The 21,570-nt window shown below is 39.3% G+C and overlaps 2 protein-coding genes across 2 annotated transcripts in view; one reads left to right on the forward strand and one right to left on the reverse strand.

Moving 5' to 3' along the window:
* LOC139737528 (dolichyldiphosphatase 1-like) overlaps window positions 1-10,221 on the reverse strand; it is a 37,857-nt gene extending 27,636 nt beyond the window's left edge. Inside the window, exon 1 of the mRNA XM_071648200.1 lies at window positions 10,003-10,221. Coding sequence (XP_071504301.1) covers window positions 10,003-10,090 — 88 coding nt within the window. The 5' untranslated portion in view covers window positions 10,091-10,221. The remainder of the gene's footprint in view (window positions 1-10,002) is intronic.
* Window positions 10,222-13,007: 2,786 nt separating this feature from the next.
* LOC139737529 (queuine tRNA-ribosyltransferase catalytic subunit 1-like) lies at window positions 13,008-20,273 on the forward strand. Its single transcript, XM_071648201.1, has 8 exons — window positions 13,008-13,232; window positions 13,600-13,668; window positions 15,379-15,596; window positions 16,237-16,352; window positions 17,198-17,336; window positions 18,239-18,314; window positions 19,170-19,364; window positions 20,006-20,273. The coding sequence occupies exons 1-8, from the start codon at window positions 13,008-13,010 to the stop codon at window positions 20,159-20,161; spliced, it is 1,194 nt and encodes a 397-aa protein (XP_071504302.1). The 3' UTR covers window positions 20,162-20,273.
* Window positions 20,274-21,570: the final 1,297 nt, after the last annotated feature.

A 21,570-nucleotide genomic window follows, 5' to 3' on the forward strand; every position in this document is an offset into this window, starting at 1 on the left:
TAGGCTAGGAAACTGGGGTGTCCTTTTTGAAGGGTTTCATCCTGTTTGTCTTGAATGCTGTGGAATTTGTGTGGGTGTAATCATTATATCATCAAAATGCCTTTCCATATGTAGGCAAATACTGTTTAAAAATGATCACATTCACACGGTTTAGAGAAAACCTACCCTTGATACTCATGTTAACACTGTGTGTGTTTCTTGTGTGTGTCAGTGTGGGTGATACATTACCATAATTACCGGTACAATGTATTGTATAATAGTAGCCCTATTGTAACTTTATTCTACTACAAAATTTGTGGTCTTAATGCAACAATTACATACAATGAAAATACAAGCCAGGAGTGTACAAGTTTATAAATCTTAACAGTGTATTTTTAGTTAGTTTGCTCCCTAAAGCTAGTCAATGTAAGTAAGCCCCATGTAATAAAAGGAAATACACTTGTACGTAAAAGGAAGCACAACAAATTCTTTCATCTTTGCAGGAATGTATTCTATGTCATTGTAAAGTGTAATCTAACACCATAGCTATGGTATTGTAGGTTTTATACTCATATGAAAATATTCAATCAGACAAAAAAAAAAAAAATGGGACAAAAGCTGAACTTTCACAAGGTATAAACTATCTTTACGGCAATTAATTTCCTCCCAAATGCGAGAAAAACACTACCAGCTCTAATTTGCAACGATTTCATGCCACAAAAATTTCTTGCTTTACAGTAGCATGTGCCATGGTATTGAAGAGCACACAGCGTTTATCTGATGGGAACTCGGTTACCATCATGAAAACGGAGCCAGTCAGGGCCTGTCTGGGAAGGTTGCAGTATATATTCAAACAGACAGGAGATCAGTTTTTGAAACAATTCGAGGAGGCTCCAGATTTTGGCTGCAGTATACAGATGGGGTACCGTATATAACTTCACATTCTCTGAACCACATCTCTCGTCACCCTACAATAACTTCACAGTACATGAATTAAGCCGTTTCATACTGAATTTTGAAATGCCCATAGCCTTAACATGCAGACCACCAGGTTCCCGTACAGAACGGGTTAATTTAACACCTATTCAAGTAGGTAAGATTTGTTTGCTTCCCCTTTGGCAACAAAGTAATCTTAATACTGTAAAACAAGATATCTTCATGGCATGAAATATTCGCGAATTGGAACCGATGGCCTTTTTCGCAGCATGAAATTTTTGCGAGTTGCCTCTAACATTCAATGCATTTAGTGTAGGCAAGAACTTTCATGTGCATTTGAATTTCGTGAATCTTGGCTCTCGCGAAATTAAAATGCATGCGAACATTCTTCGTTTTACAGTATGAAGTGCATTTCATAATCCTGGGACTAGGACAATTAATTAGAGGTGCCTATAGATACATCAAACAATTCAATGACTCTTTACAGCATAAATTTGTACAATATTTGCACAACAAACAGTAACCACAACAATACGTTTCTGATTTCATGACTTGTTGACAGAGGCAAATATACAGTATTCTACAGCATGCTCTACTGAATTCTCATTGTGCACTTGTCACAAGTAGCTAAATACTATGATATAGATTACAAATTATTACATGCATTGTTTATACACTGGGTGATTTCAAGTTCGGTGCTAGTGCTAGTGCTAGTGCTATCTCAGCACTAGCACCGGCGATAAAACCGAAATTGAAATCACGTCGGTGTTGGGAGTTGACCTCAAAATTATGACGTATTTCTGGTTGCTGGTGCTGGGCTCGGTGTTGAAGGTCGTCTGCTGAACCGAGCTCCGCCGTTTGTGTTAGCGATTTATGTGCTTTTTCCTCATTGACTACCACTAGCCCCGAGGGATTATCATTTTCGTCATTTCAAGCTCGGTGCTGGTGTTAGCGTTACCGTGCGAGACTCATAAATTCACGTCCATAAAGATGCACGTTTCATGTGCAAAGTCTATGCTAATGCAGTGGTCGCCCAAGTAATGTACGCGAACACTCTCGACATGGCTTTATAAATCTGAGCCTAAGAGCAAAATATGGATAATTATGTTTTAAAGAAGGGATGAAATTTGTGGCATTTTAATCACTTTTCCTCGTTATGTGTCTAAAACTAAGCAGTCATGGCTACATCTTTTTATATTTGACTTTAACTATGCGCCATCACTTTTTTCGTCGCGCTATTCCCATGGACTTCGCGGTGGTGCGATTCCAACACCTAGTGCTGGTGATCGATAATTTTGATCGGTATCGCCTCGTTAATCTGACCGTCGGTGTTGGAGCTCGATTTAAGGCTGTTATTCAGGGGCTAGCACTAGCACTAGCACCGAACTTGAAATCACCCATTGTACCAGCACATCTCGCAAAGACAGTTAACTGTATGTAACTGACAGTAATAGTTGTTCTGCCTTGTACCATGCATTAATCAAAATTCCACAAGAGTCAAGTTACATAATTTAAACACAAAGTATAGTGTGAACAAGCTTGCAAGGCCATAGTGGCAATTGCAATACAATTATCTACCCTGCACGCATCAAACAATAGTGCTACAATGTTCTATCTTATGCAATACCTCGCTATCACATCTCGTAACCTGCAAGAAAAATCAAGCAAGTTTTGATCTGAATATAATACTCCTTTTTAACTGCGTTTATATTCAATATTTTGTTTTTTAGTCACCAAAATCGAGATCCGGCTCATATGGTGCTGTAGCCTATCACAAGTGAATACGGTATCCTGTGGCTGTGAATATTTGTGGCCTACATGACCCATGCTCTGCAAACTACAGGAACATACCACTGTGGTGACACCAGCGGTACACATTGTCAGAGAGACTGATTCAATCAAAAAGAGGAATTGGAGTGTACAGTGACAGTCGTACGTTGTTTGGTAATCTTTGTGAAACAAGTCATCAGCGAGAATAAGTAAATCCATGAATCAGTAGTCACTGATACGAGATAGTTGCATATCTGGTAATTCTCAAACCAGAACTCGTTTATCCTTTTCTTGTTTGTTTGTTTTTTCATAATTACAATTGCATTAATACTTTAATGCAAAATTTGTCACTGCTGCACACAGGCCTACAGAGAACATCAAATTTACTGGTGCAACTTACGCACTTCCGGGGTAAAAAAGTGTGGGGGGGGGGGGGACCAAAGTTGCGACAAAAAAATCCTTCCAAACCAATATTCCTGTCGTGACCTCATCTGTCAATCATTGCTAAAGTACTGGTATGTTTAACAAAGACATTGGAATGCACCTTCCCCTCGACTCAGCACAACTTGCATGTTTCTGTGATATTAATGTGACCAACAAAAGACATGGCGAGGGAACATGTACAGATGTTGACTGAAAGATCGGTCTGTATCTGTCCGTCGGGGAATGTTCTGCGGAGACTGCATCTGGCTTCACGGATCCCCTAGGCTCCGTATACAGACCGAAGTCAATGATTGCGGCTCCTGTGTGGAGCAGTCGCGCACAGATCAAACGTTACGATAAACCAAATTTCAGACAGCTTTTTTACATTCAAACAAGTTTGACATGACATGACACATTATGCAGCAATATTTGGGATAAATTTCTCACATTGTGCAATCGAAATACTCACATAAACTCAGTTATAACGCAGAAATTTTATCGATATCGCAACATCGCCGTTCGCGAGCAGTAAGTCGCCATTTTGAATCTGTAAGCCAATCACATGCGAGGTACGTGTTTTAGTAAAACAGACACGTAGAAACTACCTCGCATGTGATTGGCTAAGAGATTCATAGTGTATGTTTCTGCAATTTGAATGTGACGACGCGACAGGCTGTGTTTTACGTTGAACCGAAAATTCTACTAAAATGTTGGATTATTCATTAATCTGGTGAGTGTAATGTATTCTTAAAACCCTAATTTCACCATACAAGCTTAAATTTGCCGACCTAGGGCTGTGAATTAGACGCAATCGAGAAGGGTGAGGTACCTCACCCAATTTTCCATAGAGACAGTGGTTAAGAACATCCACACAGCAATGGGTACTGATGTACCTTCCGTCTGTCTACGGAGGACAGCGTTAATGGCAAAAATACAAAAGAGTCCTCCGGACAGACGGATCTTTCTGTCTAGTACAGATGTAAGTTTAATATGCTCGGTCTCGGGGGGGGTGCATTCCAATGTCTTTTGTTAATCATTAAAGCCAAAACATAGTTCTGGTACGCCTGCAAAAGTTGTCAAATTTCACTCTCAAATGTGCACATATGCCTAAGAAATGTGTGGAATAACCCTGTAATAACAAGATATTCGATGGGTAACGACGAAAACGCAAAATTATAACCAAAAAGGATTGCCGAAGTCGCTGTCTCAGAACTTACCCGATCGGGGTCAGGCTAAACTCGGACTCCGGGACAACTCAGCCTCGCTTTGACGGCGGGACAAGACGAGTTGTCGAGTTGATACCACGAGTGTGGAATAGTAATTTGGAATATATGTACAAGATCAGGTTAGTACAGGTACTGATTTCATTTTTCTCATCACGAATTTGTGTGAAAGGATGTCAGACTTCAGCTTCACGAGGCTGATTCGTGCGCGGAGATGTGCGAGCCGCAGAAAAAAGCACCAAAAATATTTAGATGGATCAGGCCGCTAGGTGCGGCAGTCTGGCATTGTGCGAACATGTTGGCGCCCGTGTTTTGATGGGCGCTCTGCATCGGTTGATTAAAACTCGATTTTTGAAGACAAAAACAGACAGGATTTTTTTCTTCTTTTCATCATGGATAGTGGACATGTGTGTGTAACAAAAAATCACCATGCAAAGTTGCAACAATTTATACGTCAGATGTGAGATGAAAAAGAAGTGAATAGGGTTCCTCGTGAGGACTTCCACCCGGGGTCCTCTCTAACCCCGTCGCGGGGCGCTGTAACACAGTAACAGCGCCCCGAAGCAACCCATGCAATTTTAGGAAGCACTCAAATGCACTGCAACACGTAAACAACTCACCGCTCAAAAGGACACTTCGATTCGCAACGATAAGCCACATGATATAAAACCATTATTGTTGAACAATAGAAACGACTATGTATTTCTCACCATTACCTCCGAAAACAAGATAAATAGTCATCTTTGAGACCGTCTAGTCGAGATACTGTCCGTTCGCCGTTTTGAACGTATCACGCAAATATACTGATCTGCGCATGCGCAAATGAATATTCATATTTTACGTCATCTGCCATATGTACAATGTTGCTCGTATTGGGTTCTCGGTCTCATTTAATAAAGGACACTTGTTCGTACCAAAACGATAGGTATCATGGAGTTCACAGATGCTCTAAGTGAAGTAGAAGAGGATGCAAAAAGAATTAAGTTCAAAGTGGAGCAAATAGAAATTATCAAGAACGCAGTGAAACAGAATGACACCTTCCTAATGTTGCCAACTGAGTTTGGCAAGAGTGCTTGCTTTGGTTTCATCACCAAATCTTGGAAGTTTGATAAAGCAGGGCTGCACACTAACCCATTTTTTTTTTTTTTTTTCTGCCGGTCCAACCTGTCTCTGTCGGATCAGTAAATATCCATTTTTCCTCCCCATTTTTGTACTGGTCGGAACAGAAAATTTACTGGTCAACAACAACCTGAAAAAGCATTAACTGGCTTGCAAATTTATTTTCATGTTTTTGTCGACAATAATATTACCTCCCCCCCCCAAAAAAAAAAATACATTTTGCAAATAAACATTTTGTAAACTCAAGTGCCTTGTTTACGGATCATTTTCTTGAGAAGGAACAAAAAGGAATCATTTGTTAATTGATTTGTTGATACAAAAAGGAAGTAAAAAAAAAGAAAAAAAGAAGGGACTGAAATGCGGTTTTTAACTTTCCTCCGAAAATTTCTTCCCGTATCTTGGCGTTCTTGAAAGTACACTGCAGGGTCGAATTTGTAATGCTTTGTACTCCTATCTCTTCTTCGTGTATAGAACCATTTTAAAAGAATTGAATGTTTGTGAATCAAAGTGTTAAATGATTATGAACAAAATCAGATTGTATCAAATGCGTTTGTGACTTTTTGTCAACATCGGCGCACGTAGAGTAACACGCGTTACTTAAGTTCTGCGCTTTTCACATTTTTGGTGCTCAGCTGGATTGTAATGATTATATGAATTATTTTTGCTGTATAGTATTTTCTGATGCACGTGCCAGAAGGGGTTCTTTATTTTTCTCCCGATAATCTTTTCGCATTTGTGCATGCGCTCTTGAAAGGTATATACGGCAGCATACGGCATCAGGGTCAAATTCACGATTCTTTGTGCGCTTATTTCTAACTCAAATATCAGCGGGATTGTGACGATTTCATGAACTTTACTTCGGATCACTGTTCGGATGTAATCTGTTGTGATGAACACACCAGAATTGTTGACAATGCACTCTTTATTTTGCTCCGGTAATCTTTTCGCATTTCGTAAATGCGTCCTCTCGGATTAGAAGAAATGATACGGCCGAATTCATGATTCTTTTTGCACCTCTTGTTCTCCTCAAACTTCAACGGGATTGTGATGATTTCATGAATCATTTCGGCTGTAATTTTTATAATGCACGCGCCAAAAGAGGTTTAAAATGTGTCTTATTTTTCTCCCGAATTTGTGCATGCGGTATGCGTTTTTGAAAGATACACAGCATGCAGGGCCAAATTCACGATCCTTTTTGCGCCTATTGTTTCCTCAAATTTCAACGGGATTGCCATGATTTCATGGATTATTATTCGGCTATAATCTTAATGATTCACGTGCCAAGAGGGGTTGAAAATGTGTTCTTTATTTTTCCCCGATAAAATCTTCGAATTTCGTAAATGCGTTCTTGAAAGATCATAACACGGCCGAATTCATGATCCTGTTTGCGCCTATCAATTTAATATCAGCGGGATTGTGACGATTTCATGAATTCCTACGGCTGTAATCTTTTACTTTGCACACACCAAAAGGGGTTGAAAATGTGTCCTTTTATACTTTTTACCGATATTCTCTCCCACATTTCGTAAATGCGCGTCCTCTCGGATTAGAAGGTATTCACGGCCGAATTTATGATTCGTTTTGCGCCTATATTGTCTCCTCAAACTTTAACGGCATCGCGGTGATTTTATGAATTATTTCGGCTCTAATCTTTTGTGATGCACACACCAGAAGGGTTGAAAAAACATTCTTTATTTTTCTCCCGAAAATCTCTTCGGAATTATTCATGCGTTTTTTGAAAGACAGTATTCAGGGCCGAATTCGATATCCTTCTTGCGCCTATCGTTTCCTCAAATTTCAACGGGATTGCCATGATTTGATATTCGGCTGTAATCTTTATGATGCACCACCAGAAGGGGTTGAAAATGTGTCTTTTATTTTTCCCCCAATAATCTCTTCACACTATTCGAATATCACGATTTTTTTTTTTTGCGCCTATTTCTATACCTCAGATATCAGCAGGATTGCGATGATTTCGTGAATTCTTTCGGCTGTAATCTGTTGTGATGCACGCACAAGAAGGATTGAAAGAACATAATTTCTTCGCATTTGTGCATGCGTTTTTGATAACCAACATGGCATGCAGGACCGAATTCAAGATCCTTTTCGCGCCTACTGTTTCCGCAAATTTCAACGGGACTGCGATGATTTTATGATTTTTTTTTTATTTTTTTCTCGTCACATTTTGTGCATGCGTTCTTGAAAGGTAAACAACAGGACAAATTTCGTTATCCCTTTTGTGCCTATCTTCATTATGAGACCATTCTGAAGGAATGAAATGAAAACAAACGCAATCAGATCTTTATACTGCTGTAATTTTTTCAATTTTTCTAAAAATCTGCACAAGTAAACTCGTTCTATCATGTCATCTGCCACGCTGCTGCAAAGCCGGGATCGGATCATGGGTTAAAAAAAGGCATGAGTGAAATGACCACAGAAATGCGTGCGCCTCTACGAATACATACTCCTTGTCTGATGGCATGACCGCCGATCGCAAGCAAACGAACGATGTAAACGCGTTGGGGAATACCGGCATGCATTTCAGCAGTATTGTACATACACGTATGTATAAGGCTTAAAAGGGTATTGATCAAGCAAGACAACATAAAAAAAAAAAGCCATGGGGAGCAATGGAATACAATCCCAATGACCATGTGGATGGATCTGAAAGGGTTAATTTCTAGTTTTTCATTAACCAATCCATTATGCCTTTAAGATGAAAGCCAATCTAAAATTTTATCAATTTCACGACAATGATAAAAAAAAATCCAGCAGAACAGTGCAAGAATGATAAAAATCGGATAAAAAATAAGGAAGTTATGACATTTGAAATTTCAAAAATTTTCAGAAGACACTTCTTGTCCCATTGCTATGAATGAATGAATGAATGAATGAATGAATGAATGAATGAAAATGAATGAATACTCAAGAGTCAATTTTATTTATCTGTATGTCACAGTACGTATAGAAATTTAGCTTCCAATTCTTCCAACTTGTTACACACAATAATTATGAAACACACACGCACGCGGACACACACACACACATACACACAATCAAACAGAAAGTGACAAGCCTGACAGAAACAGAAAGACAGGAAGGATCTCCTCTCATGCGATAGAAGTCTGGGGGGGGGGGAAGGTCTCTCAATAAATAATCAAACAATTCTCAACTATTGGAAATAAACAAAACATGTAACAGAAGTGTATTCAATTCAAATCACAGTAGAAAATGAACATGAAGCAAAAATGAATATGAGTCCCCAAGAAGCAGAGCTTGTGAGTGGAGCCCATTGTGAATGTACAACATTTAATAAAACTATAATGTACAGTGTGAAAGGAAACTTGATCTACATAGATGAGACATCTGGGGCATTTCCTCTGCAGACTGGGGAAAAAAATAAAAAACAAAACAAAACATACCCTCTATCATGAAAATCACCTATTATTTTCTTAATCCTTCACATCTCCAGATGTTCATTATGTGTGCACTTCCTTTATTGCAAATAAATAATGAACCACACATTCGAAATGCGCTTTAAAAACGAAATAAATAAGTGCCGGTAGGCCCGATAGTAAATCATCGCCCAGCATGCATTCTATTTGTTACGTCTCATGAATATTCATTTCAGTTCTCAGCGAGCCGTCCGGTTTTTTTCCACACGCATACATTGCGTATTACAGTATGTGCTACGTTTTATCCACATTAGCGCATGCGCTGTGTAAGTCATACTACAATACGAAATGCGGTAGGATTATAAAAACCTCGGATAAACTCTTTCACAGGGCTCTCAAAACAGATCATATTGTAAATCGACTTCGCCTGCCGTGATTGTAAGTATCTTATCTAAGAGTAAGGCCACTAATTTCGGTATAAAACCCTCTATTTTGGTCTCTGGTCACGTAAATGCTTAGCCATATCAGGTGCTTCCGTGACAGGATAGGTTTGCTGTGCGACCCCTTTACGGTACGTATTTGTCCGTATGGGGTCGCTGCTGCGGTTATGTGCGAACATGTTGGCGCCCGTGTTTTGATGGGCGCTCTGCATCGGTTGATTAAAACTCGATTTTTGAAGACAAAAACAGACAGGATTTTTTTCTTCTTTTCATCATGGATAGTGGACATGTGTGTGTAACAAAAAATCACCATGCAAAGTTGCAACAATTTATACGTCAGATGTGAGATGAAAAAGAAGTGAATAGGGTTCCTCGTGAGGACTTCCACCCGGGGTCCTCTCATGAGGCGGGGCAGTCCTTTTACGGGGGAGCGGTCCTCATGAGCGGGTTTCCCGGACTGACATGGGTAGAAGTTCTAAGTACTAGACTAGTACCTTCCGTCTGTCTACGGAGGACAGCGTTAATGGCAAAATATAAAAGAGTCCTCTGGACAGACGGATCTTTCTGTCTACCCACGTAGTCGTATACTGTACAATACCCACAGTTACACCACGCGCCGCATCAGTCCCCATGCCGCATTTACCCATTGTAAGACATCCATGCATGCCAAATACAAGTTGACCTGAGTGTGAGTGTGATTGATAGGATTCTACGTACCGGCTGGGTACTCCACGTAGGTCAAGGAAATCGCCTTCCATTTGATTGTGTCGTAGTCATCATCCGAGGACAGGCAATGATCTGCCATTATGAAGGTTATTTTTGCAGTTGTGGGTACCCTCTCGCTACAGGTCCCGGTCAGTCTGATGGGAAAAAAACGGGTCAGTTTTGCTAGACACTACAGACTCTTGCCCGCTGCCCAGCCCCCGGTCTAACGATGACGGGATAAGGAACGTACGTATTGATAGCAAATGACACGCACACAACACTACGGTACGAGCCACTGCTAGCTTAGCTACAGCATCAATACATGAAGCCTGCCTGACGCGCTGTGTGAGTACGAGTACCTCGAGTGCGGATTCTCGACATTAGTCTTCGCAACAGTCGTCCTGATATAAGTGGTTTACGTCTAGACGTGATACGCGGACGGGTACAACCCATGCAGCTGCGTCGACTTTTAATGACTTCCTTCAGGAAAAAACAACAACAACAACAACGACGACAACAACAATAACAACAAAGATTGAACAACACTGCACGCGGTCAATAAGTTTAGGGAAAATCAAATTTCAGGTGAATACAGAAGACAACAATCGCAAGATCTCGTACAATGTTATTTTCCCCATCAAAGTGGACCTAAGTATAGGCCTATTCAACTAGCATCCTAACAAAATGTAATAGTTTTGCAATATTATGACATAAGGCACACACATATTATATAATCAGGGATGCCAAGTTCAAAAAAGTTTTACGAGTGAGATTTTCATGACTCGGCATCTTGGCGAGCGAATGCGCGCGCGAGCGAGGGTGTGGGAGGGGTTTTTCCCCCCTGTGGCCTCCCACGATAGGGAGCTTTTTCAATTTTTCGTTTCTACATATTTTGAAAGACAAAAGGAAAATATACCTTCAATTGCAACTATCATCTTAATCTTTTGAGCTATGCTCAAAGTCTGGCTTCACTTGGTGTACTTTGTATATCTTCCAATTATAGGCTTCTGAAGAGATGTGTCTCATGCAGTCAATCACCTGTTAAGACGCTGATTTTATGGTCTTTTTTTTAGAGTACTTTTTAAAAGTACCCAGGTACCCTTGAACAATATGAGGGGACAATTATTCCATAATTTCTTTACAGTTCTTGGGAAGAATGAGCGTGCATGAACATTCTGTCTGAACTTACCGTGCTTGATTCTTGATTTATAAGTTTGTTCCTGAATTGACATTCCAGAAAAAAAAAAGTGCTTTAGTGATTTTCTTCCATTCAAGTGCAATCTATCCGAAGGTACATACACATGGCACTGTAAATAAGCTTATTATGTGCAAAAGAAGAAGAAGAAGAAGAAGAAGAAGCCAGTCAGATTTAGAAATTAAGAAGAAGAAAAAAAAGAGAAGCAAACAATGAATAGCAGATAAGAAAGTTCTGACATTTTTTCTTGTAAACAGAAGAATGTGTAGATCCCCCACCAACCCTAAACGTAGAACCAACCAACCCTAAAAGTAGATAAAAACTAATAAAAAGATAATAAGTGTATCCTACGGGCACGCGCGTACCGGTCCTACATGGGTCAAAGAGATTTTTTTTTTTCACTACCTTGGGTACTCAAAAGCTCTTTGACAAGGTACATGCACTATCACTGATCTCTAGTAGCTCTATGATATGTAACTCATTCAGGCCAGCGTGAAAATGGGATTGTGCTTGAGGCGATTTAAAATGCTAAATTGTCATGAAACTATGTTACATCATATCAGCCAAGTATGGTGTCCAATCGGATGACAAGCAAAAAACAAAAACAAAACAAAAAACCTAAAACAAACAAACAAACAAACAAATCAAAAAATGAACAAACAAACGAACAAAACACTAATTTAAAGTATGGTGAACGAGACATTAAAATCAAGAAAATGATATAAAAGAAGATGTCAAAGCAGAGGGAAATGTCTCCTAAAACAGATTTTTAATGAGACTTATTAAAAGATATTCGCGCCACTGAGAAATCGCGAGTTAAAACTGACTGATTTGTTTCACTGATATTCGCTTCGGAACAGCCATTTTTTTGTTTTTTTTTTTAGCCCTAACATAAAATATGACGTCACGAAATGAACAAAACCCTTAACGAGTGCAGCGGGACATCGAGGCCGCCATTCATAAAGCACGTATTTCTCGGTGAGCGGATGCAATATCCGGCCTGTCTTTTAATAGTCACATCTGCTTTCTCGGCTGAGACATTAAAACGTCCATTTTTTCATTATATAGTATGGAAAGACTTTGAATTTGACATCGAGAGTGAATTGAGTGATGGCAGTGACAATGACAGTGATGGTGACACTGGCAAAGTCAGTGTTGTAGAAGAAGCGAGGGAGAGGCGACGGATATGGAAGGCTGCTGCAGACACAATGAACCACGTCCGCAACGGCCCTCCATAGACGGAGCCTACTGTGTGGATGGAGTGCGTAGCACAGCGCACATTTCGTGACGTCATTATTTTGGTCACCAAAATTTCGCAGTCAGATCGGGTTCAGGTGGTTTAAAAAGGGTCTCAAAACACCATCTCTCCATCGTTCTAGGGACTTTTTTACCTTCTGAAAGTTAATTATTCATATTTCTAGAGACTTAAGCTTTCCAGAAATGTATAAATCACAATGTTTATGAATATCGTCCTTTTTTCTCGTTCACCATACTTTAAGGTCCTCACTTGTGCAAGTTGTGGTGCCCGATCAGAAACTAACAAACAAGCAAAAAAGGTACCGCAGTACACAAAACGCGTAGTGATCTCTTTTCTGTAACAGCGATTTTGGGAATTATGCTTTGAAAAGAAAAAACAAAACCCTTATTATGCCTAGCATAAGCATTATTCCGACTCTGGCAACGTTGATGTATAGCTACTAGTACTTGTACTTGGGTATTAGATTTAGTTCTGCCATATAAATCTGTCTGCACTGCACTGCTGCCTGCCATAGTGGCTTTAGTAATAACGCCATCTACGTCTACAGTTCGATACTTTTTCAAAATGGCAGCCTCCATGCGCCATGCCTTGTCTCTGCAGATACTCGCAGAATGTAGCACCACCAAAGCTCGAACATGCAAAATGCAACTTCCTCATCAGTTGGTAGACACTCCAGTTTTCATGCCAGTTGGTACTCAGGGTACTATGAAAGGAGTAACATGTCATCAGCTTGAGGAATTGAACTGTCAACTCATTTTGGGAAATACGTATCACCTTGGAATGAGACCTGTAAGTTAATTTGTGGCTTCTGTAGTCCCACGCACTAACATCTATGTTCGCAGCGAGTCTGTAGCTCTGCTCTCTGCTCAGGTCGCATGAAAAGTAGGATGTTACTGTATTGTGTATGGACATTAACTTCACATATTATGTGCACAACATTCTGTATATTCCATTTTATGGCAGTTAAGAAAACAAGTACAAGTGGCAGTACAGTATTGATTATGATTGAGTAAATTTTATGCATACGGCCGTGCCTGAGCGAGAGCCCGTTCACACACGGCCGGTATGATTTTTTTTTTTTCATTTACAACATATTCGGTCAGACTCACGTTGACATAACCTTGTGAGAATGTGTTATTATTTTATCTCTATACAGGGCCCTGAAACATTAGAGAAAGCAGGAGGACTTCACAACTTCATGAACTGGAAACGAGGCCTGCTGACTGTAAGTACCGGTATAAATAAATGTTCTTTAAAGGGATCGTATAGTTTTGGTTGAGACCTAATTTCAGGTTTCTAACATTTTTTGGTGGGATAATGAGAAACCTCTTATGAAATATGACAGAGCATGTAATTCTATTAGGAATTCAACTTTTATTTGATGAAAATTGGTTTTGAAATGGCTGAAATATCCAAAAAAAAAGAGCGATTCTGATAAAGTGTGGGACCCAAACTTTATTACGATCGCTTTGTTTTACTTTGTTTTTGGATGTTGCAGTCATTCCAAATCCGATTTTCATCAAATAAACTTTGAATTCCTCTTAAAATGGTATGCTCTGTACTATATCATAAGTGTTTTCTTGGTATCTTGCAAAAAGTTTAAAGCCCAATTCTCATCTCCACCAATACTGTACTATCCCTTTAACCGCTGCACCTAGTGAGACAAGATGGACTTCCATGTTAGGACTCATTGGTTATGGGGGAGATTGCTTTGGTGAAATATCAGCAGTATCCATCTTAACTGGGTTCTGGAAATTGAAGTTTTCATCAGAATAGAAGCCTTTTGCTTCATTTTGATTTATATTTTTTCATATGTACATTTATCATTAGTCATTAGTATATTTTCATGTACAATGATGAATTTATTTTCATAAATGTCACTAGAGTAAGACTCCCCGTTTTCGGCCGGCCTCCAGAATCTGGACAACTATCACTTATCACAAGCCAGCAAATTTTATTGTCATAACACACGCATGATCACACCATTTCACACACTGGCACACTCGTTCACAGCAGGAAAGTGTCTGAGTCACCTCTAAAAATCAACCTAGAATTCTGAATTTCGGCGTCAAAAATGCAGAATTGGCGCAACTTTTCAAAAGCGTGCATGAATTAAGAATAAGTCCTGTGTTAAGAATCAGGGTCGCCGAAAAAGCGGTAAAAATTGAGAAATATGCTGGTCTTTTGCGACACTTTTTTGCTTATCGCAAGGTCAGAGTGTGATGGTGTGCTCAAAAACACAAAAGAAAAACAATCTGCGTACGTGCCAATGCAGGTACTTGACAAAATGTACAGCTACAGGGGTTGAATGCAAGTGCTGACTCACCAGAATTCAGACACCAACAGGCGCCACAACGTCCCCGATGCAGCCTTGTGCTAGCAAGGTATGGCGCAGTGCATTTTTCAGCAGCCTTGTTTGTACATGCATTGACATTGAATGCGCATAGCGCTCGTCTGAATTCTGGAGAGGCCAGACGGATTCTGGGGAATTATCAAGGTGATAATATTGGGGATTTTGTGAAATTTTATCATGTATTTAACAAAATCAACATCGAGGAAAAGTAGTTTGATATATTTGACATACATTGTGGTAGATATAATTTGGTATGTATTACTTGAATTGAACAAACATTGCAGAAAAGCTTACTTGTCCAAAAACCGGTTGTTTTACTCTATATGGTATAGCATATGTGTGTTCTTGTGAGTAAATGCATTCAGGAAGACAAGTTTGATACAAATGCATAATTGTCTGTATTCTCTTTCTTATGCATGATATTGTCAATACCTAAAGAGCTGTGTGATTTATGCATGTGTCATTCAATCAGTGGCATCCTAATTACATTTGAAACAATAGAAACAAAGGCAAAGAGTGAAGAACTAGTGAGTTGTGCTCAGTAGTGAAATACCGTACATTATTTTTTTCTATCATTGACAGGACAGTGGTGGGTTTCAAATGGTGTCACTTCTGGAGCTCGCTGAGATCACGGAGGAAGGTGTCCGTTTCCAGTCTCCCTACACCAAGGAAGAGCTGCTCCTGACCCCGGAACGTTCCATCGAAATCCAGACCAGCATCGGCGCCGACATCATCATGCAGCTAGACGATGTCGTGCACAGTCTAACTACGGGTCCTCGGGTTGAAGAGGCCATGCATAGGTGAAGAAACATAAGGATTGAAAGAACGTAGAAACAGGAGAGATAAGGAGGAATCATTTAAAGAGAAGAGCTGTCAAAGATCATAACACTGCTGTTGTCAAATTATCTATATGAGTAATGAACATGTTCTGATATTCCAGTCAACCACTGTATCTTCAATAACATACAAGGAGAGACTACAAGGAATTGACTGCTACGGTGCTCTGTTCTGTCTTTTACCGATATGCACACATTTTAAAGATTAATTTGGAACAAAGAGTATGCAAGTTCTGTATATCAATAATAATGAAAAGATTAAGGAAATAAATGATTAGACAAGGGCTGGTACAAAGAAAGGATCTATCTCGCATGTTGCTTCAGACTCACTTGGTTTCTAATTATACGGTCTTGTAATCATTAAGTTGTGGGTTGAATTTAAGAAGTGCAATGTGTTACATCTGTATTTTTGAATTTTCATTGAATTGGCTTGACACATTCATGACCTTGAAAGGGTCGTTACTGTGTATGCTTAGAGATATCTGGTTACTTGAATTATCTGAAGTATCCACTTCCTTTGTGTCTGTACATAACACAAGTATATGAAATTGAAAGTGTCAGCTAGGTAAGTGTTTCATTTGTTCTTCTCTGTACTTTTTGGCAGGTCCATACGGTGGTTAGATCGTTGCATCAAGGCACATCAGAAACCTGAAAAGCAGAATCTGTTTGCCATAGTGCAGGGAGGGCTTGATGAGCAACTCAGGATACAGTGTGCCAAAGGTTAGGAATGAGGGTAACACTATCTTTGTATTGCTGTAATGATTAATATTATGATTACTAATAATGATAATGATGATACTAATGCTGCTGCTTCTGATGATGATGATGATGATGATGATGATGATAACACTTCTAATCATCATAATTATTCCAACAACAAAAACAACAGCAATGACTAGACTGCAACAACAAGGACAAAGGTTGCAATGATGTCAACACAAAGATGAGTTATTGTTTTGGCAATTACGAAACACTGTCCTATTATCACCATTATACTAGTAAGAACTTAAGAAAGAGTAAACAAAGGTAGAAACTGCACTCTCCACATAATTGGTGGACTTAAGGTATCACAAGAGTACATCACAGATAGTAGTTTGAGAAATTTCTCTCCTAGGACTTTTGATTCATCATTGAAAGTTTCAGTTTAAAAATGGTCAAGAACTATGCATTGCTCATGAACTGCAGTAGCAACAGAGGAAATAAGCTGTGTGTCACAGATGTAGTCCTTTTAGCGTTTTGGTTCTGTATGTGCCCTGGTAATAATAGGATGCCAGAAACATACTTCTCTCTTACATTTCTTCCTGTAATCAAAATATCCTCCACTTCATAGTAAACTTTGATAGATATAATGGAGTGTGACTGGGTAAATTAATTGTAAGACTTTCCTTTACAAGTTGGCAGTTATTAGAGCTTTATGTCTACTTTGAATTATGACATTTCATCTTTAGTGTAATTACTGAAATGATGTCATTTCAACAGATTTTGTGTGTGATGGGTCAATTCACTGACGAGATCAATTTTATGTAAGAACTGACCGTAAATTCTTTTACTTCTGCTCCTTCCAGAAATGGTAAAGAGAGATACACCAGGGTATGCAATAGGTGGTTTGAGTGGTGGAGAAGAGAAGGACAAGTTCTGGAGGATGGTCACACTTTCAACCGACTACTTGCCAAAGAATAAACCCAGATATTGTATGGGTGTTGGGTGAGTCAAAACTTTTCAAAGCAAAACACAATTAATGACCTACATCAGGGCTGCACACTAACCCAATTTTTCTACCAGTCCGTCCTGTCCCTGTTGGACCAGTAGGTACCCAATTTGTTCAATTTTTGTACTGGTCTATTCCTGAAAAAGTTACTGGTCCGACAGTGATTTTTACCGGTTTGGACCGTTAGACCAGTGCCAGTGTGCAGTGGTCCCTACATAGCCTACTCACATTTCATTCTCAAATTTCATCTTTCCCAAGCAGTGAATTTACAGAAATCAGGGTAGGATCCAAAAGAGCGTTGTTTGCAGCAACTATTGCTTTGAGACCCGAATTTGAGATGGAAGCCTGCTTGTTTATGAAAAATAGATAATCTCATTCACTTGTTGACAAAGACACTGATATTTTTGTCAGTAGCTTTGTGAGTACATTACCTTTAGCAGGTGCATTGTAATTTCCTCTATTTCTGGTGTACTGCATGTCATGCAGTATGAGTAGGTTTATCAGCAGGACAAGCAATGAAATAAAACAGATGTATGATAATCTATTTCCCTCAAAATACGTCTCTTTACCTCAGCTATATTGTACATGAAAAAAATGCTGTCGGTAGGTACTTGTCATAGTGATTTTTTTTAAAATTAATTCATGTATCTACACATCATGTAAACCACTCATGATCTATGTAGGTATTCATGATTTATGTTCTATGTATAGAAGACCATGGAAAATCATGAATTATCCAAAGCATGCAGTATACGAAACCTAATGATGCATATTGTTTGCATATTTACATAAGATATGATTTCAAGTCTACAATTTTTACACACATCTGCACATAAATATGATCAAGTCTGCTGTAGCCTACCTTGCACAATGCACGTATCTTCTTGTTTTCATTTAGATATGCAGTTGATCTTGTGGTTTGCTGTGCCTTGGGTGTGGACATGTTTGACTGCGTCTTTCCAACGAGGACAGCAGTGAGTTAAAACAATTTCACATTTTTGGCCAAATGCCACAAAGTAATGACCATTGCTGAATATTGTTTGTCAGATTGCCAGTGTAGTTTTATTTTCATTTCTTTAAAATCATGTTACCATGGCCAAAGAAGAGTAGAAAATGAATATTTTCATGGTTACCTATGAAAGTAAACGAAAAAGAAAACGAAACCAAAAACCCAACAAAACCGAAAACAAAAATCATAGCAAAGCAGAGATGTAATTGTTATCGTCTTGAAAAAGTAAGCGTGATGAACAAAAATGCAGGACAGAAATGCAACAAATGAATGCCTCTTAATTTCATTTTAGACCAGAAGCCTGATGTACTGAACAAGGTAAGCCAGATATAGCATAGCATATACATAATAAAAATAAAGAAGAGTGTTCCAACTCTCTGCCACCTTTTGATTAACAGCTGCTCTGACATATGTAGAGATTGTTTACGCAAAGTTTGGAATGAGCAAGACAACAACACATATCATTGTTTAGACCACCATTGGAATGTATTCTTATATGCAATGTTTAGATGATCTCAAAAGGTTCTGAATCTCACGACATCATATCTTTTATCATAAAAAATGAGGATTTTTCTTCTTTTTTTAATCATACTGAAAGACCTGTCAAAATGCTAGATGAACCCTGGATTGTAATCAGACAAAATTAATGAAATGTTTTACTACAAGGATACTCGCAGATTTACATTCATCTTTCCATTGATGATTTTCCTCACATTTTTGTTGAATGATCTCTTATTGTGGTGGGGGGGGGGGGATTTTCAGTGTTGACAATGAATTATTCATTGCTAAATTTTGATATTTGATCTTTCCCCTGATGCAGAGGTTTGGATCAGCATTGGTAGTTGGGGGACAGCTGCAGCTGAAACACTCCCAGTATGCTAAGGACTTCAGACCCATCGACGAGGACTGCACTTGCTTTACCTGTCGTAAACACACGAGGGCGTACTTGCACTCGATATGGAACTACGGAACTGTGGCGTGCCAGCTGCTCAGTATTCACAATATAGCATTCCAGGTTAGTCTTGTTATTGTCTTTGTGATGTCACTAGAGTACATTTGATGAGTTGATGCACTGTCCTCTTCAATTTGTGGTAGGGAAATATGATCATCATGTCTTGCATTGTGGTGGCAGAAAGTCAGTGGGCACATTATGTTTTTAAGCACAGCATCAATCCAGCGTACTATGTTGCCTCATGTTTTGAATTAAGGAAAGAACAGTGCACCTTATTTTGCAGGTAATGAGAAAGTTTAGACTTGTTTTGAAAATTGCTTTTGGCATACAATAAAAGTTTTGCAGTGCTATGTCCTGTAACGATGAGTAAAGATGGATTATGCATCTAAGTGTCCCCCTATGCTACTATGACTCTAATTGAGCACTCTGTTGTGTGGCACTGTATTAATGACCCATCTATGTACCAGAGGCAAAGCCATCTTTACTCTACTGTAGTATTCTTCCATGACATCTGACAATGTACGCTTGAATGTGAAGAAAAAGAAGCACTGCTCTTAAAGGGGCTTCTCTTGCTGTTTATGTTATTATTCCTGTCAGATGACAAGAGCCTACAACACAAAGGGGTGTATATGTAACTCCAATGTGTTTCTCATTATCTCTTTATCATATACAGTACCTTGTACAATCATATTTATCTTGTTCAGATGCGGCTGATGCGGAATATACGAGAAAGCATCCTGGAAGACCGTTTCCCAGCATTCATCAAGGACTACATGAGGAAAGCCTACCCAAACGAGGAATACCCCGAATGGATTGTGAACTCTCTCCGGTCTGTCAATGTGGAACTCGAAAAGAGCTAGTCATTTTTTCTTGACTTGACTTGATCCTGATTGTAGTTCACATAATGATGTCACAGGTTCTGGGGTAGGCAGAACGTCTCCCTGTCTCCATGCAACTTGTCTTGTTAGTCAGTGCGGGTCAGGTAGCATGTTTTCATGTCGACCTTGATGCATTCAGACAGTGTATTCCTTGGTCTCCCACGCACTCTGGAGCTCAGAATCAGCATACTCGTGACTGTGTTTATGGTCGCAGTTCCTTGTTCTTCATTCTATCATGGAAAGAGCGAAGACAGCCAAAGCTGACATTACAACCAAAGACCTCATCTCCAACTGAGACTATAGGGGTATGTGGCACACCCCACAGGATTACGTGTGAAGTCCCTATTGTCACCTTGGAATAGCTAGTACTATATGTCTGAGACACAATAGTGCTTGGGATCTAGTGAGATTTTTAGAAGTAGCCCCATGAGCTTCCTTGACCTTATTGCTTTAGAAATTTGTTCTTGGACATGTGCAAAACTGCTCCTTGATCACAAAAGAGTGACCGCTGCTTGAGGGAACTATGATGTATTTGTGATGAAAACATTCAAACAGATTAGAGGCTTGGTTAGTTTAAAGGTACTGCCAGAAACCACTTATGCCATCAAATTTCAAGAACACTTGGGGCATTATGCTCACAAGCAGATGTGAGTTGTAAACCCAGATTTTGACAATCAATTTTCTTCCACAAGTACTTGTGTCGAATTACAGAGAGGGTGGTCGGAGCGGATATGAGTTGGACCACGAGGGCACATGGATGCATCTAACATTAAATTTATTCATTCCATGAGCTCACTCACATGTGGAATGATGCCTCTGCATTCCATAAAGAATTGTTGGCCAGGGGGTCAAAGGGCAAGGGTCAAAGGTCAAGTGAAAGTGCTCAAATTCCCAAATACTTGCTCTCTTAAAGGGATGGTATAGTATTGGTGGAGATGTGGATTGGGCTTTTAACTTTTTGTGAGATACCAAGAAACCGCTTATGAAATAATACAGAGCATACCATTCTATGGTGAATTTAAAGTTCATTAGATGAAAATAGGTCTTGGAATGGCCGAGACATCAAAAAACAAAGTAAAACAAAGCTATCCTAATAAAAAGTGGGTCCCACCTTTTATTTGGATAGCTCTGTTTTGGGTATCTCAGCCATTGCAAAACCAATTTTCATCAAATAAATGTTGAATCCGTCTTGAAATTACATGCTCTTTCATATTTCATGAGAGGTTTTTCATTATCTCAAAGTCAAGTGAGCTGAAATATTTTTGCCTCTCCTAATGCCTCCAGTGTTTCTTCGATTCGAGGTAGGGGGAATGAGTCACGAATCGTCCTTGCGTTAAGTTGCCTATAATCAGTACAAATCCTGAGGGAACTGTCTTTTTTCCGTACTGGCA

Source organism: Diadema antillarum, unplaced genomic scaffold, assembly GCF_040938485.1.
Source record: "Diadema antillarum isolate AM-2024a unplaced genomic scaffold, OU_Dant_1.0 seq00000694_RagTag, whole genome shotgun sequence".
In the NCBI taxonomy this organism is placed as follows: domain Eukaryota; kingdom Metazoa; phylum Echinodermata; class Echinoidea; order Diadematoida; family Diadematidae; genus Diadema; species Diadema antillarum.